The sequence below is a fragment of the Lepisosteus platostomus genome, chromosome 7 (assembly GCF_059453375.1).
Source record: "Lepisosteus platostomus isolate fLepPlt1 chromosome 7, fLepPlt1.hap1, whole genome shotgun sequence".
Lineage (NCBI taxonomy): Eukaryota > Metazoa > Chordata > Actinopteri > Semionotiformes > Lepisosteidae > Lepisosteus > Lepisosteus platostomus.
In genome coordinates, this window is record NC_142617.1 from 10,754,053 (window position 1) to 10,769,507 (window position 15,455).

The following is a 15,455-nucleotide window of genomic DNA, read 5'->3' on the forward strand; positions in this document are numbered from 1 at the left end:
AATGTTTTCCCCCAGCCATCCCACTCTACAAACCTCAATCCAATCAGGCATTTGTGGTTTAAATTGAAGACAGTTCAGAAGAGGAAACCAAAGGGTCTGAAAGATCTACAACAGATCCACCTGGAAGAACTGTCAAATGCCTCTACCAAGAAGTGTCTCTTGGTAGACTACAGGAAACAACTTGTTAGTGCAATCTATAGTATACAGGAAGATCTACAAAAGATCTACAAAATAATTAATTACTATACACCATACTGTAAATGTGGCCCTCAGATGTATATTATAAGTAATAGGTTTATTCCATGCCGAAAAGAAGAAAGGAAACAACGTTTTGGCTGTGGATGCTGTGGTGGGTAGCTGACAGAGTTACCCACCTGAACTACTTATTCTAACCAATCTAACTTTTTTTCTGTTAAGTACTGGCTTTTTTACAGAAGGACACATGAACCAATCTGTAAATCTTTCTGTGATGAAATCAAGTTTTTATTCCTATTTCATCAGGAATATCAATACATCTAGAAGGCTCTGGAGCTGTAATTCTAGGAGGTTGGAGAGAAGCAATTTGAAACTTAGAAGAGACTTTAACACAGAGTCATTTCCAATTTTGTAACCTTATGTGATTAAATTTTAGAATATTTTTAGATAAGAAAAATCCCTTTTCATATAGATCTACTGAGGAGGGGGTTTGCCATAAATGCTATGAAATAACTGCAAGGTCTAATTTAAACCAAAACCTTAACGCATTTGCTTTTTGCAAATTGCAAACCCAGTAACCCCTTTTTATTTCCAGGAATTTGATTCCTTATACCTAATGGAAAACTGTCATCCAATACCAGATTTTCAATTTGGCAGTAACGCATATGGGCTGAAGCCTACATCTTTTAAAACAGCATTTACTGGAATGGCTGGTACTTTCACAACTAAAATTTACAGGCTGGTCAGGTCATGATTGTTCCAGATGAGAGCAAAATGAGGAGATTTCATGATACCTGTAGCACAGTGTAATTGCTTGCTAGACACATGGGACTTCAATATACCGAATACTATTGGCACCTCACCTGCATGGATACTGTAATCTCCTGCAGTGCTGCATCTGCCTCCGTTTGCTTCATTCTCAGCAAGGTGCTCTGATCTGCAGCTTTACTCTTAAGCTCATCCACTAAAGCTTTGGCTTCATTTAATTTAGATACACCAGCCTGTATTAAAAAAAGTGATGGAGAGTGATACATCAGTTTATAAAATGTACTAATTTATACTTTTAAGAAAGAGATCTAGAAGAAGTTACAAATTAAGTTACAAAACTGATAAACTGATTTAATTTGGACTACCAAAACATAAAAACTTGCCAATTCTAAGTACTAAAAATTCACAGATCCATTGATGATGAAGAAATACTGGTTTCCTACCTGTAAGTGACTCTGCCTTTTTATTAGTTCCATTTTCTTGCTACTGTATATAGAACTGTAAATGTGGAGGAAACTCATGTATTGACTTGGGGTAGCACTGTACTCTTTGCAAGATTCATGGATCATAAGGAAAGATTTTGTTATATCAGCATGTTCTGTAAGATAAAATGCATTATAAGATGGCATTACAACAACAATTAAAGACATGCCTGCAATAATAGGTGAATGTTTAAGGATATAACGTGTAAGGAGATTCTTTTAAAAGATTAAAATTCCAAAGATACCCCTTTTGCTATGTGCCGCATTGTCAGAGCAAATTCTATCAGAAGTGTGGTGAAATACAAAGATAGGTACCTGACACTTTCTTTTTATGTCCTTGTTTACTAGTATTTTTCTCATCATCTCCACTTAGTTTAGAAAGCAGCATTTCAGGAATCTAAATAAAGAAAGGGAAAGTATTTTACATTTTGTATTGTAGTATAACTAATATACACTCAGCATTTCTAAGAACAAGATTAAATTAGACATATCTAACTAATCACACTAATCACTCATTTAACACCATAAGAAGCAAAAACTAGAGTGAAAATAAATATACTAAAAGTGTATTATTGTGAAAGCTTTATTACAGCTAGACAAGACAAAGTCATGAAACATTAGCTTATTTTTTAGCATTCACTGCAGTAGAACCAAACCTAAATTGACTACAGCAAAAATACTGACAACTGTAATGACAGGAACAAATTCAAAATGTGTTAACAGTACGATATTCTGAAAATACAGATAAATTATGCAAAGCCTAGTTAGTATCTTTCTTATCTGTCCCTCTCTCGAAAAATTTAAGAGATTCATAAAATATTAACATACTTTTCTCATGCTGCTGTCAGACCAGCCTTCCATCCATTGCACAGAACACTTTCGATAAAGTGCAGGGTTACTCTCACAGTTAATGGTGAAGTTAGAATTGGTACAATCCATTATTAACACCATGTGAAGATTCTGCTGAATTCCTACAACAAAAATGACAACCTTCTATTAATAAATGTAGCTCTACACATATAGATAGAAACACATACAATTAATCAATTTTACCCTTATGTCATGGTATACATTTGTTATTAATTATTTTTATGTCTTTGTTTTAACAAAGGCAATATAACATCTGTAAAAAGTGACAAACTACTAATTGTCACTTTTGCATAAATTCATATATTGATTTCAGTATAAAAGCCTTTAGTAGTACAGGATATATCTAACTGTTCTAGCATGGATCAAAATTGTTATAAAATTTATACAAATGTATCTTTTAACAATGGAGCAAAAATTACTTTTCTGAGCTAACAGAGATACTAAAATCTTCAGTGTTTTGGAAAATATGTTTCCAAGAAAAAAGGCAAGGGAACGTAATTCAATTGACAAGGTTTACGGTTTATTTATTTGGTTTCATTCATTTTAATAGGCAAAATCAGAAAGGACAAAGGAAGTCCCTTCTGCACATACTGATGTTCTCTGAATTTGAGAGGTTAGAGATGCCCAGTCTGCCAGAAAGTACTGAAGTGCTGCATTGCAGATGCCCAACATGTACTGAGGGTAATCGTTTCTGACCTTTCTATCACTGACATCACACTCCTCTGTGAGCTCAAATCAAAATGCCACAATACGAAAAAGAAGAATAGAGCACATTGTTTTAAATGTTACCTACAAATATGGGTGTTAGTTTGGATTCTCTGAAATATGCAAATGAGACACAATGTCATCTAGAACTTACAATGTCTCAGAGCTAGGAAAAGAGTATAAGTTTTATCCTTTTTATTCAGTGCTTGGCAGTCTCTATCCACTAGAGTAAAAAAATATGAATGGCTTATTGTCCCTATCTACAGGTGTGGAAGCAAGCCAATTAGGTAAACAAAATTGATATCAATTACCTTGATGTAATGAAACAATAAACAAGTGAACATCATTATGTTCATGCAACAAGCCTATTTCTTTTATCTAAAACTATTTCCCATAAGACCGCAGACACTACAAAAAACACATTTTTCATGCACGGATATAAACAGATATTTTATTGACTCAGAATACCCAGGAATGCATATTATGTATGAACTGAAATTGAATATCATAAAAATCAGATTTTATTCCATGAAGATGGTGATCCTTCTGCTTAAATAAGTCTGAATATCAAAATATTCAAAATGGGCGAAGTACTGCATTGTATACCAAGGAAATTATTAAAGGCAGTAAATCATCAAATACAGTGTGATAATATATGCTTACGGTATGCAAAATAGTTAAAAATGGGGCCAGTGAAGCCATCTTGAGAGGCCTGGTCTTTTAAAGTTGACAGCAACGGTTCCAGTTCTTCTATTGTGTACAAACCTGGAACTTCTCCTGAAAAGATATTCAATCAATTTCAAGTACATTCTATAGAAATAAAGCTGATTTCTGTAAAATTAATTTTACAAGAGATGTATGACCATGTTTTTTATCTTTCTTTGCTGATGAAGAGAAAAAATAGCATATCCAAATCAAGAGGGAATCACATTTTAGCAACAGTACAGTTTTGCAGAATTGTTCAATCTTGGATTAATTCTAAAAAAATCAGTTAGGCTTCTTTAACAAATCTACTGATGGGAAAGGTCTTTTGGTAAATTAGGCTGATTATGAAGAGTGCTGAGAAATTCACACTTTTGGAAAATAAAGTCAGGTCAGTACCTGGAAATGAGAATAGGTTTTGTAGTTATTTTTTCATTCTTGAAATTTTACTTTAATGCTTTGATTTTAAAATTATTATGAAATACAGAAAAGATTGTAGTAATTCATATAACTGTTTGCATTTGCACATTATAGGAACAGGCAACCCTGTTCTCATTCTTATTCTAATTTCTCTTATCCAAAGCGGTAAAATTACACATTGTTATATAGAAGAAGAACCAGAAACAAATGTGGCACTAAGGACCATTTATAGTGCTTTTTATCCCAAAGCACTCTACAGATAATTACATATAAAGTGCATCCACTTCATCCAACAGTGAAGCACCCACCTAGGTGACACATGCCATATGTACCAGCTGCACCACAGCACAGGAGATGAGGTGAAGAAGTGAAGCATGGCAAAGAGATAATTCTCCATTTAAATCGCAGGGGCAATTTACTGAAGTCAGATTCTGCCAACTCTAAATTTAGTAAGGACACTGGGGTTAATATCCCAACTCCTACAAGGAGTGTCAAGGGATTTTCAATAACCCTGATTGACGAATGGAAATGACCAGGACAGTATTGCTTCTGTCAATTCTTATCAGCTGTTTTAGCTTTCGACATCTCTCTTGTAGATGGCTCGATTCAGAACAAAACCAATTCTTTTTTTTGACTGAAAAACGCTGAGTGCACTGACCAGATGACAGCAGGCTGTTGACCATTTCCAGAAAAGAAGGATGTACAAACTGATAGTCTTCAAGAAGCAGTAAAACCTGCTGTCCTTCAATTCCAGCCATCTGCATCACCTATAGGTAGGACATTAAATAAAACAAAATTCTTAAAATAAACATTAGTTAAGCAAATTTTTATTATATTCCATTGAAATATCTGCTCTCTACACAATTTTCAAAAGTAATGAATAATCTGAAAATTTAAATTAGACACATTTATAGAATATGTACAGTAAAGAATTGGTGGTCGTCGAGAATTCACCTTAAATAATATTCCATTGAAGAAGAAGAATTTGGTCAAAAAGAGTTAATACACCAGATAGAAGATTATACTTATCATCTAGGAACCTACATTTTTCAGGTCATTTTTAAATTGTTTGAGCCCGTAGCCTCTGGATATCTTCGGTGTGAAGAGTGTAGCTCCATGCATATGGCTGACCACACAGGTGGCAGTCCGCCGGCCCACACCAGCACGCCCCGCCAAGAGGAGAGAGCCTCCTGGGTAACTCAGTACCCTGTCCACTCGAGACATGTACTCCAGCACCTCATGAAACAACAGTATGTCCAGCTCTCTGTTGTCTCTGCCATATAGCACTACACCCTGTGGGGGAAAAAAAAGACAAACCAATGTTTTTTTCATATTTTGCATATACTAGAACAGTGCAGTCATCCGTCAGGAGCAATTTAATGTTTCTCAAGTCAGAGGCACAGATGAATTGACCTAGAGGGTACTCTCTCTTTTGAATACTTTTCCATTTCCCACAAGTGGAATTAAATGTTTGCATTGTTTATCATTGTCTCTACGAAAAACCTGCAAAACATTATAACACGATAACATAAAACACACCTCAATGAAATATCCACGATAAGGAGAAACTCTACCTTGCTCCAAGGAGAAAGCATAGAAATAAGCAGGCGTTGGCAAATAAATAAAGATTAAATAAGCCTCGATAAATTCTAATAATGAAGGTAGGATTCTACAAAGCAAACCTTAACCAAGCAATTACAACTCAGAACAGTGCACATACTGACAAAAGTCGGTCCTGCCTTACCTTGTGGATGACCTCTCTCAGGTCAGTGGAATTCAATCTGCCCAGTGGCTTGCCATGGGGGGGGAGGGACTGTCCAGGAGCAATTACTGAGCCAGCCTCATGTGCAGCCCCCCAGGTTACATAGAAAGCATCTGTAAATTTGGTTACACGAAGGAAGGTAACATTTATATGCTCTTTATTTTTATATACAGACATACACAAGTGCCAAACTAACACTTGCTAGAACATCTAACATGCATATTGGAACATTTCAGTTTCATTTCAAACAGCACTACTATGGCTGTACCATATATAAAAAAAAGGTTTACCACTTAAAAAACAGTGATAGTAGAAGACCAATAAAAAAGGTTGTGCCTGTAATTGCTATGATAAAAGAGTTTCCTACTACTCTCGTGTTCATGTACCACATTTAAAACCTGCCCGCTCCTTCTGTCACTTATCAAAATCCTGTATGTGCATTAACTGATAACTTCGGAATTTTGGATTTTTCAAGAAAAGAAAAACAAAAGTATCCAATTTATCTTTGAAATTCAATAATTCATGGACAATTCTAGGAAAGATGAGATTACATGAATGTTGAAGATGGTAGAATGATCTTCATGAAGTCCAGGGGGAACAGACTAACAATTTCCAGTTACTTCGTTATTTCCAGTTATTACTGTCACAGTGTGTTCTGCCTTCTTAATAAGAGGACATTCAAAATGCAAAAAGTTTCTTTTATATTTATACCTACCAAGCTACAGTACATGATAGAAAGTCTATAGACATTTTTAAGGTGGAAATGGTAGTAAACAAAGGTCTCCAGGTAAGGTTACCAATTGTGTTGGACTTCAAGAAAGTAGTCTATTCCCAATCATAAAATGCAAAGGAACTCTTGGCGATTCACCCAGATTTATAAAAGTTTTAATACATTTTCATTTCAACCTCAGCCTTAACATATACAGCACATTAACACATTCATGTATTCATATGGATTAAAATTGAAATTCAATGACCCTCTAAAGTTTTAAGCAAAAGCACACATAAACCAGACTATGCTAATTGCCCATAGGTTTCACAGTACAAACAGTTGCTATAAAAACCTATTTAATCAATCTTCTGGGCTATCAAACCAAAGTTTGGAAGTTTTTAAAGAGGAGTTCTCTTATCCTGTAATTCAATGCTTTGTTATTAAAGTGGGGCAATCGAGCATCTGGCTATGTCCTGTTAAATTTTTATGACTGCACAGCCAACCAGTTAAAGAGGGGGGAAAACAATTAGCCAAAGCTTTTGCATCCAGTTCTGTACTGAAATTCTCATTGCAGAAATTAATGACAGTGCAAGTGTCCTTTCTTAAATTGCTCCTATGAATTACCTGACATGTTCTCCAAGATGTCTGAGCCCCAGTCTCCACGAATCACTGACTGCAAAATATTATCAAATGTGCTAATATCCTTTGCAGTGACAAGACGGTCACGGAACAGGCGTCGTGCTTCATAAGCAATGATCTCCAAAACATGGTCTGTGGTGTTTTGAGATTTTTCTAAAAATATAAACGTTCATAAAAATGTAAAACATAGCAAACAAAAATAATGAGGTTTATTTAGAAATGTGCGTATTACTTATTAAGTAGAAAAAATATAGCACTGAAATGTTACATACCATTTTTATAGTGTTTGGAAGGAAAGGTGAATAGAAAGAAAGAAAAGGAATTATTACAGTGAGAAACGAAAAAAATATATTTCAAAGTGACAGAAATTACTTGGTGTACAATGCAAATAAATTTCATACATTGCAATGGCCTGGAAGAAGAAAGAATACTATTACAGAGTATCTCTGGAAAATAATGTGCAGCCTATATTTCAGTAAACTGTCAAAATGTCAGCAAAATCCCACAAATAACAATACTTGTCGAGTTATAACTCTGGCAGTTAGGACATTAAAATACACTTATATCTCACCTCCAGTCAAGTCATATCTAAAGAGACTCAGCACCCACTGTGTGAGAATGCAAGGAGTAAAAAGATAGTGGCTGTAGTCATCCACTGTAAACTTGGCTCTGACCTGAACACAAAAGAAATATGTAAGTAAGAAATGAAAAACATCCAACTAAAACTGACCTTAAATTTTTAAAGTCAGTCTCTTGAAATCTTCTGCACAGGTTCCATAAATCAGAATTCATGCACTGCTGCTCATCCTTTCTAATCAAACATTAAATCCTTGCCCTCTAAATAATGAGTTGTACTGCTAATAACTAAGCCACATTTTATGGTGCATAGGATTTCTGATTTAAGTTTCCACCTTCCTAATAAGCTATATTTGGAAGCCTTTAAGTAAAATGAATTAGATATAGAAGGCTGGTAATAGAAACAGATAAGGCATGGACTTATACACATAATACAATTTGAATCTGTAGTTTTATTTGTCAAGCAGCTAAAGCTTAAGGTAAAGCAATTTCAGCTAAAAATTGCACATCTAAACAAATGATAATGGAAATCAGTCAAATGGTTATGGAAATGCCAGGAGACATTGACGTGCTGATCGAGAGACTTACATAAGGTACTTTTATCAAGTTCTCTTTTATTTTGCACTAATGGGAATTTTTATTATCAATAATAATCACCATCATCATCAGTATAAGCAGTATACTTTAAATGTATGTGAATAAATTCAAATTTAGTATGAGCTGGAGTATTAGAACCATGACCCTCACCAGGAAAAGAGGAGTATTATATATAGGAAATAATAATAATAATAATATGTATTATAGGAAAAAATGGACGGATGGATGGGAGTATTATATAATTAAACCATCATAACTACTGTATGTTTCTCTATTTTCTTAAAACACCCTTAAAAACCAAACGATAACAAAAGTAAGGGAGATGCTTTCATGTCTAGCTAAAAAGTTAAAACAAGATAAAAGGTCTCTTTGGAGATGCCCCACAGTATAACTACATTTGTTTAAAAAGGACCTGGAGAGGAACCATGCTATCCTGCTTGCCTGACCTGCTCATACACCTGCACCATGGATCCTGCCAGCTGGTGGATTTTGCCTGCTGATCCCCAGGCCCCATGGTTCTTTAAGCTTCTGTGCAGCACTGGCTGAAGGTAGGCACTGTAGATAGTCTGCAACTGCTCCCTGTCTGGGTAACTACAGATATGACAAATGCCAAAAATATACAATGAAGAATAAACTTTACTGATTTTTTTACATTTATGTTAGGACATGAAAACTGAAAAATACTGACCATTAAAGTAAATTACACTACGGAAAAATTCAAATACTCGATTTGTATTCCCCTTCACCTTCACTGTTAAGTTATGTTCTCAGGAAATGTTTCCTGGTGCACAGTCAATGAAAAATAATTGTATGGTCTTCAAATTCATTGTTATATCCATTCCTCAATAAAAAACAAAATGTTCTAGCATGCAGATTTATTTGCATTATTTGATTGATAAGACAGTGATACATTTGAAATGATTTTAATGATAAAATTTATTGAATGTCTGAGAGCTTTACTGGCACATGCTGCTATTATTAATGAAGTATTTTCATTCAATGTTTTAAAGGGATAAATTACAGAACGTATTGTACAGAGCAGGGAATTCAAATTAATTTGATGAACAACATTTAGGATTTAGAAAACAAGCTAATATATATACCAGAGTGTGCTTATTAAAATTGTATTAATATCTGCTTTTCTAAAGGCTATATATCCACAGAAATAACATTTTTCATATCTGGAAGATGGCATCTGGGTAGTTATAACAGAAAAACAAACCATGCACAAGTATATATAATGCTAATTTTATGCATGTTTAGGACATTCAGTAATGCAGAAAATTAAACACTAATTGTAGATGCTGAATGTGCATTGTAGGTACTTACTCAATCGTACAAATTCGAACTATTGATGTAAATCTTGATGTGAGAGCATGCCTCCCCACTGTACCTCCTGCAGACATTGAAGCCACAATCTGTATATTCTCCAGTCCAACCCACTCCAGATTTTCATCATAGAAACCATGGTACGTCAGCACCTTGAGAAAATAAAATAAGACATTTAGATACAATGCATATGAGAACTACTGGTCAACCGTACAAAACTGCCATGATTTCTAAAAAAGGCATCAGTTGAATGGATATTAAAATGTATGTAATCCTCAATAATGTATATATAAAACAGATTTAAATCCTCCTTAGAAACGCAGGCCATACCTGCTGAAGAAAGGCAATAAGATTACTGGTTCCCCACTTGTCTGGTTTTGGAAGGTTGATGTCCTTTAGGTACAAAATAAGACGTTCGCAATCTTTAGGCCTGTAAACTCTTCCTGTGTTGGAGCTGATAACCAGGCAGGTCTGTGTTAATTTTTGGAGAACATGTCGAGAAGAGGTTTGTGCACTACAGTGCACAGTGGCAACCTGGGTTGATCTGAGCTGGGAGAAGGCATAATGCAAGAGCATCCTGGAAACACATTGAAAAATGTACAATAAGTCAGATACTGTTCTGTGAAAGATCATTCAGTGGCAAAAGAGGTAAGCCTTACACCTTAAATTGTTTTACTTTTTCCACTGGGAAGTAAGGAAACTTTAAACTTGCAAACACTATAAGACTCCAGGATTATACAGACAAGGGACGTCTGCAAGACACATTTAACATTCATCTAACAAATGCCAAGGGCAAAATGTTCTAAAATAAAATAATGAAGACAAAACGCACAAAAGATCTGTTCCAAATTAATAAGATATTCTGTCAATTACAGAAAATATCACACATTTCTTACAATTCTTTTTCTTTGACTCAATGTGTTAATATGTAAAAAACCGATCTCAAGTATAAAGCACACAAAGGTTAAGCTCTAAAGGGATCATAATCACCCAAGAATTTATAAAATATTGTCTACTAATCAGGATGCCCATTCTAGGCTGCCCATCTGTCATTCACTGTGGGAGGAATAATAAACATTCTATGTAAAATTCCCCAGTTGAAATGCTCTGTGTAACCAATGTACATCACCTCTGCTGAAAAACAAACCACATATAAAATACTCCTAGGAAAACACAAATCCATTAAATACTTATAGGCAAAGTGTTTGTAGCAATTATTGCATTAAGATTTAACATTATTTTGCAAGATGTAATATTAACAAATTGTACTGTAATGATCACGGATGAGGAAGACAACTATTTTAGCAAAAGTTCATTCCCTCCATTTCCCTTTAGCTCTGTGTCCATGCTGTGACTGTCAAAGGACAGGAGGGCACTGCTGTCGCAGTGTACGGTCAGTGCATGGGCCCTGCTCTATGAGTCAAGTGGAATATTCAGGGCTCACATGGCACCCTTAAGAGGAGAGAAGATGCCAGTGGAGGGACCCCAAGGGGAAACTAGACTGCGCATTTCAAGATATTTAATCCCTTAGTGGCAATCAATGGAGGGTGGATAAATATGGGCAGGTGTTTTATTAGGAATCCAGAGGCAGCTCTAGACTGCACGTCTTTTTCCTTATTATCCTGTTTTGTCTTTTACCCAACTTTTGCACTAAATCATTTGCAGTCAGGTCTTACTAAGACTTGTTACATTATCATTGACATACAGTATTATATTATAATTTCTTGATTAGCAGGTTGCAATATGTTTTCATCAATTCATTGGGATTTACAGATGCCCTTTAAGGCACGATACAAAATTGCTCATGACAATCTTGTCTACTTTTATAACTTCTTTATGAAACGGCACCACTTGAAATATATGAAACTAATACAGGAATTCAATTAATAAGCAGAAATAAACCTGGATTACAAAGGTGACACTGATATTTTGAAATTGAAATATAATCCAACTTTTCAGTTATTTAAATTTAGCATACAGAATAACGTAAAACATTTACCCTTTTCCACAGCCTTCAGGACCTACTAATATAAAAGGCTGTCTGTTTTCACTGCAGAGCCACTGTCTGAAGTAATCCAAGCCTCTCTGCATGTCAGGTGTCTGAACGACAGGGAGTTTTTGAGGATTAATAAAATCCTCTGCAGACAAGTTCTCTGGCTTCTGCAGCTGATATACTGCCAAACGTCCAGTCCCGGGATCATAGAAAGTGTCAAGGGGCTTGCGGAGATCAGGTGGACTTTCCCTTGCCCAGCTGAGAACCTAAAATGTTTTGGAAAATGTAAGTTATTTTTGGTTAATGATTTTATGACTACAATATATTTTGAAGAGTTGTGACTGCATTTGGCAAAACAATAATGAAATAACATGCGTTGATCAGTGTCATATAAGATGATGTCTAGAATCAAAACACATGCTCTTCAGCAAATGGCTAATGTTAAATAGTGAGCTTTATAAACCATTAGAACTCATGTTGTCAGTCTTACCTGTTTTGCAAATTCCTGCCGGGATTTAAAATTCAGGTTTCCACCAAGACCCCTAATTAAATTGACCACAAACTGGCCTCGTTCTCGGACACCACTGAGATGAGATAAGCCGTTCAAAACTGTGCCCACCAGACTTGTATCCACAACAAAATCATTCTACAGGACCACAGGGAGAAAAGGAATTAAAATTACTGAAAGTGAAATATACATTGGGAAGTTCTAATAATGTACATTGTGTTGTCATTGTCAGTACTCTGAAGGTTTGTGAACTTAGAAAGATGGACGGTATTTTCTCAAAACCTTTTTTGCAGCTGAAAATACCTGCTTTAGAACCCAGTCCAAACCCTTTTCAAAGTAGTCTCCAATCCAGTTTTCAAGATTACTTCTACATTCATCAGTCTGTGTCTTCAACCAAGATTTCACCAAAGAATTTATATCTGTATCTTCATCACTAGATCAAGAAGACAGAAAATGTATTTTAACTTACGGTAAGTGCAACTTCTTCACTGTTTTTGACTTCATTATATGACTGACTAATAAAAGGAGCAAAAGTTTGTATAGGGTATATAGTAAAATTGCTAATGGTACACAATGTTTTTTTTTAAAAAAAAGATGTCACACCTCAGAAAAATCATTCCCATTCTTGATATAGTAGCTGGGGATGCACAGCTCAGGTCATGGGTCTCAAACACAAAATTAACATTAGGTCCAAACTGAATCCTTTCCCCACTGGGCATGGTGAGAAGCCTGTTATCATCCAGCACTGAGTTCAATGACTCAATCCACTCGGGGTCAATATCACCATCACAGATAATCCAGGAGCTGACCTCTGAAAATAGCAAGAAACCTAATAACAGAACCAGTCCAGAAAAACTCCAAGAAACTCAAAATCCTGCATACTGGTTTTATCATATTTATATATTGGAGGTCCTAAAGACCTAATAATAGTGCATTATGTCAAGGCTCTTACCTTGTGCCTCACGAACAACCTGCCTGGCACTGTTGGTCAAGACTCCATCTGACCACTCCCTAGTGTCCATGTCAATGTGTCCTAAGAGCTGCTGTCTAGCCATAGCTTTGGGGTTCATGGTGTATTGCTTCACGACTCTGCCTATCCTGCCGAGAGCTGCCCTCAGCGTGCGCCACAGGGTTGACTTCCCTGCACCACTAGGGCCCACAATGACGACCCCCATTCTCTGCCGGAGCTGTTCATCAAGCTCGAGGGCTTTCTTGATCTGGAGACAAAAAAGAAAAAGCAAACAATCAGTAGTTTGATTCATATGATGCAGAAAAGTAAAGAAGGTAGGGCTAAAAATGGCATAGCATTCTGATTAAAACAACTCTTCTGGCACAAAGTCAATGATTCCTTTCAGACATGATTATGTTCAGACTTCATAAACGCCAGATGGCATGTAAGCAACAGCACTTTGCTTAGGATACAACGCTGCATACATAGATGAAGACAGAAATTTTAAAACCTATATAAAATCAGTATTACTGTGAAGGACATGTTGGTGTCCTTCCAATATTCATTCATAGCCCTTTCAGCTATTCTTGATCTTGTGTCCTGGATGAAGGCAACCCTGAAAGCCCAGGCTCAATCCCACCACAACAATGTGGAAATCACAATTTTATTTCATGTCCAAAATCCTATATTGCTTTGCTAGCAATTTCATTTCAAATATAAGTGATGAGCCCAAATATATTCAAATACTGTTTAAATTAAAACTTTACCTTAAAAAGTGATTGGAAATTATAAAAATTCACATTGACAAATCAATGACAAATATGATGAAACTTAACATTTACATATTTAGAATAATCCCTCCCTGCATCATGTAGGTATTTTGAAGTGAGCCTGAGGAATATTTAACAATTACAATTTGATGCACTTGCAGTTTGCAGCCTTCTTAATGTGTTTCTTCTGTCCCTTTTCAGTATTCAGATCCGTACCTGATTTGGGATTATTTCCAGCTTTGCCTCCTCAAAGACAGCTTGTAAGGCAGCAGTGAGCTTTTCATATTCCACATCTGTAAAGTCCACACCAGGGAACACATCTCTCACCAGGGCATCAAAGCGAGAGCTGTCGGCAAATGTCAGTTTGGACATGGTATTCAGACGCAAGGCCTGAACCACAATGTGACTTTCCTTAACTTCAGAAAAAAGAGAAATATAAACAATTTTTAAAACACAAACACTTTAAACAAGATAGGATGTACAGAACATGCTGGAACAAAATTGTTTTACAGATGTTAAGATGTGAAGACAGAAATCAATGCCTTACAAAGCTTACCATTTAAAAGTACACTGTGGTAAAGAAAGTACAGTGTAGTGGTCATGATAGTTATGTTAGTTTTACTGAACTTTTATTTAAATCTCCAACGTTGTGATTTTACAATTTTGAAAGTTATTGCATGTTAGATATTTAAGCATCTTAATTTTTTGTAGAACTTGAACTATTCTCAATAGAACTAAGTAACACTGAAATTCTGGTCAGCAGGTAGAATTTGTAATTTTTTTTAATTTCACTTATGTAGATTTATCTGCCTTCTAGGTTAAAAAAATATTTCACTAAAGTTACAAAACAGATTTAGAACAACTTCCCAATGATCCATGGAAGGAAAAAAAAAAGAGGAAAAAAACAGCATCTAAGAAAAATTGCTAAGGACAAAACCTATGAAGAAGACTATTGATCACACTTACTTTTCTCTTTGCTTTCATTTTTCCTCTGTTGTTGCAGCAGACTTCCACATCCCCGAAGAACAGTCTTCAGAGCTCTCAGCCCCCAGTCATAGTGCTGCTGGGGGGTTAAAAGCTCCCTGTGCAACAAGAGAACGACAACAGATGTGAATTTAAAATGTGCATTAAAGTTTTTCTTTATAACCTTAAGAACTCAAGAGAGCTAGAAAAATTAGGGGACACATGCCAGATGCCCATGCTGCAGGATATTGATTTTAAAAAACCTAACTTTATCTTCACAGAGGAAGGAAATCGGTTCAATGGCTTAAAGCTGATGCCTCAGACCCCCTAGGGTAAAGGTCTGAAGCACTGTTGTAACATAAATCTAAACTTGATTTTCGGTTCATGTAGCTTTAAATCCGAATTGCTTTAGGGATAGTTTTTTTGCTTCTGCAAAATCAAGAATTCCTGGGACTCACCTTCCCAATTCTTTTCTAAACACAGATTATACATTTAAACCATGAACTCTAGACAGT

The 15,455-nt window shown here is 35.6% G+C and overlaps 1 protein-coding gene across 5 annotated transcripts in view; it reads right to left on the bottom strand.

The window, feature by feature from the left end:
• Nucleotides 1–15,455, bottom strand: part of dync2h1 (dynein cytoplasmic 2 heavy chain 1) — a 149,434-nt gene that overhangs the window by 113,484 nt on the left and 20,495 nt on the right. For 4 of the 5 annotated variants that reach the window (XM_088639214.1, XM_088639211.1, XM_088639213.1 and 1 more), the window contains exons 37-56: nucleotides 14,944–15,059; nucleotides 14,194–14,393; nucleotides 13,211–13,475; nucleotides 12,862–13,069; nucleotides 12,562–12,691; nucleotides 12,241–12,396; nucleotides 11,757–12,016; nucleotides 10,088–10,334; nucleotides 9,758–9,909; nucleotides 8,875–9,019; nucleotides 7,827–7,929; nucleotides 7,241–7,408; nucleotides 5,887–6,017; nucleotides 5,187–5,435; nucleotides 4,801–4,909; nucleotides 3,684–3,797; nucleotides 2,274–2,416; nucleotides 1,761–1,842; nucleotides 1,407–1,561; nucleotides 1,059–1,196 (exon numbers count right to left, since the gene is read on the bottom strand). In XM_088639214.1, the coding sequence (XP_088495340.1) occupies nucleotides 1,059–1,196; nucleotides 1,407–1,561; nucleotides 1,761–1,842; nucleotides 2,274–2,416; nucleotides 3,684–3,797; nucleotides 4,801–4,909; nucleotides 5,187–5,435; nucleotides 5,887–6,017; nucleotides 7,241–7,408; nucleotides 7,827–7,929; nucleotides 8,875–9,019; nucleotides 9,758–9,909; nucleotides 10,088–10,334; nucleotides 11,757–12,016; nucleotides 12,241–12,396; nucleotides 12,562–12,691; nucleotides 12,862–13,069; nucleotides 13,211–13,475; nucleotides 14,194–14,393; nucleotides 14,944–15,059 (3,271 nt within the window). The remainder of the gene's footprint in view (nucleotides 1–1,058; nucleotides 1,197–1,406; nucleotides 1,562–1,760; nucleotides 1,843–2,273; nucleotides 2,417–3,683; nucleotides 3,798–4,800; nucleotides 4,910–5,186; nucleotides 5,436–5,886; nucleotides 6,018–7,240; nucleotides 7,409–7,826; nucleotides 7,930–8,874; nucleotides 9,020–9,757; nucleotides 9,910–10,087; nucleotides 10,335–11,756; nucleotides 12,017–12,240; nucleotides 12,397–12,561; nucleotides 12,692–12,861; nucleotides 13,070–13,210; nucleotides 13,476–14,193; nucleotides 14,394–14,943; nucleotides 15,060–15,455) is intronic. The other variant, XM_088639212.1, reaches the window with a different exon arrangement.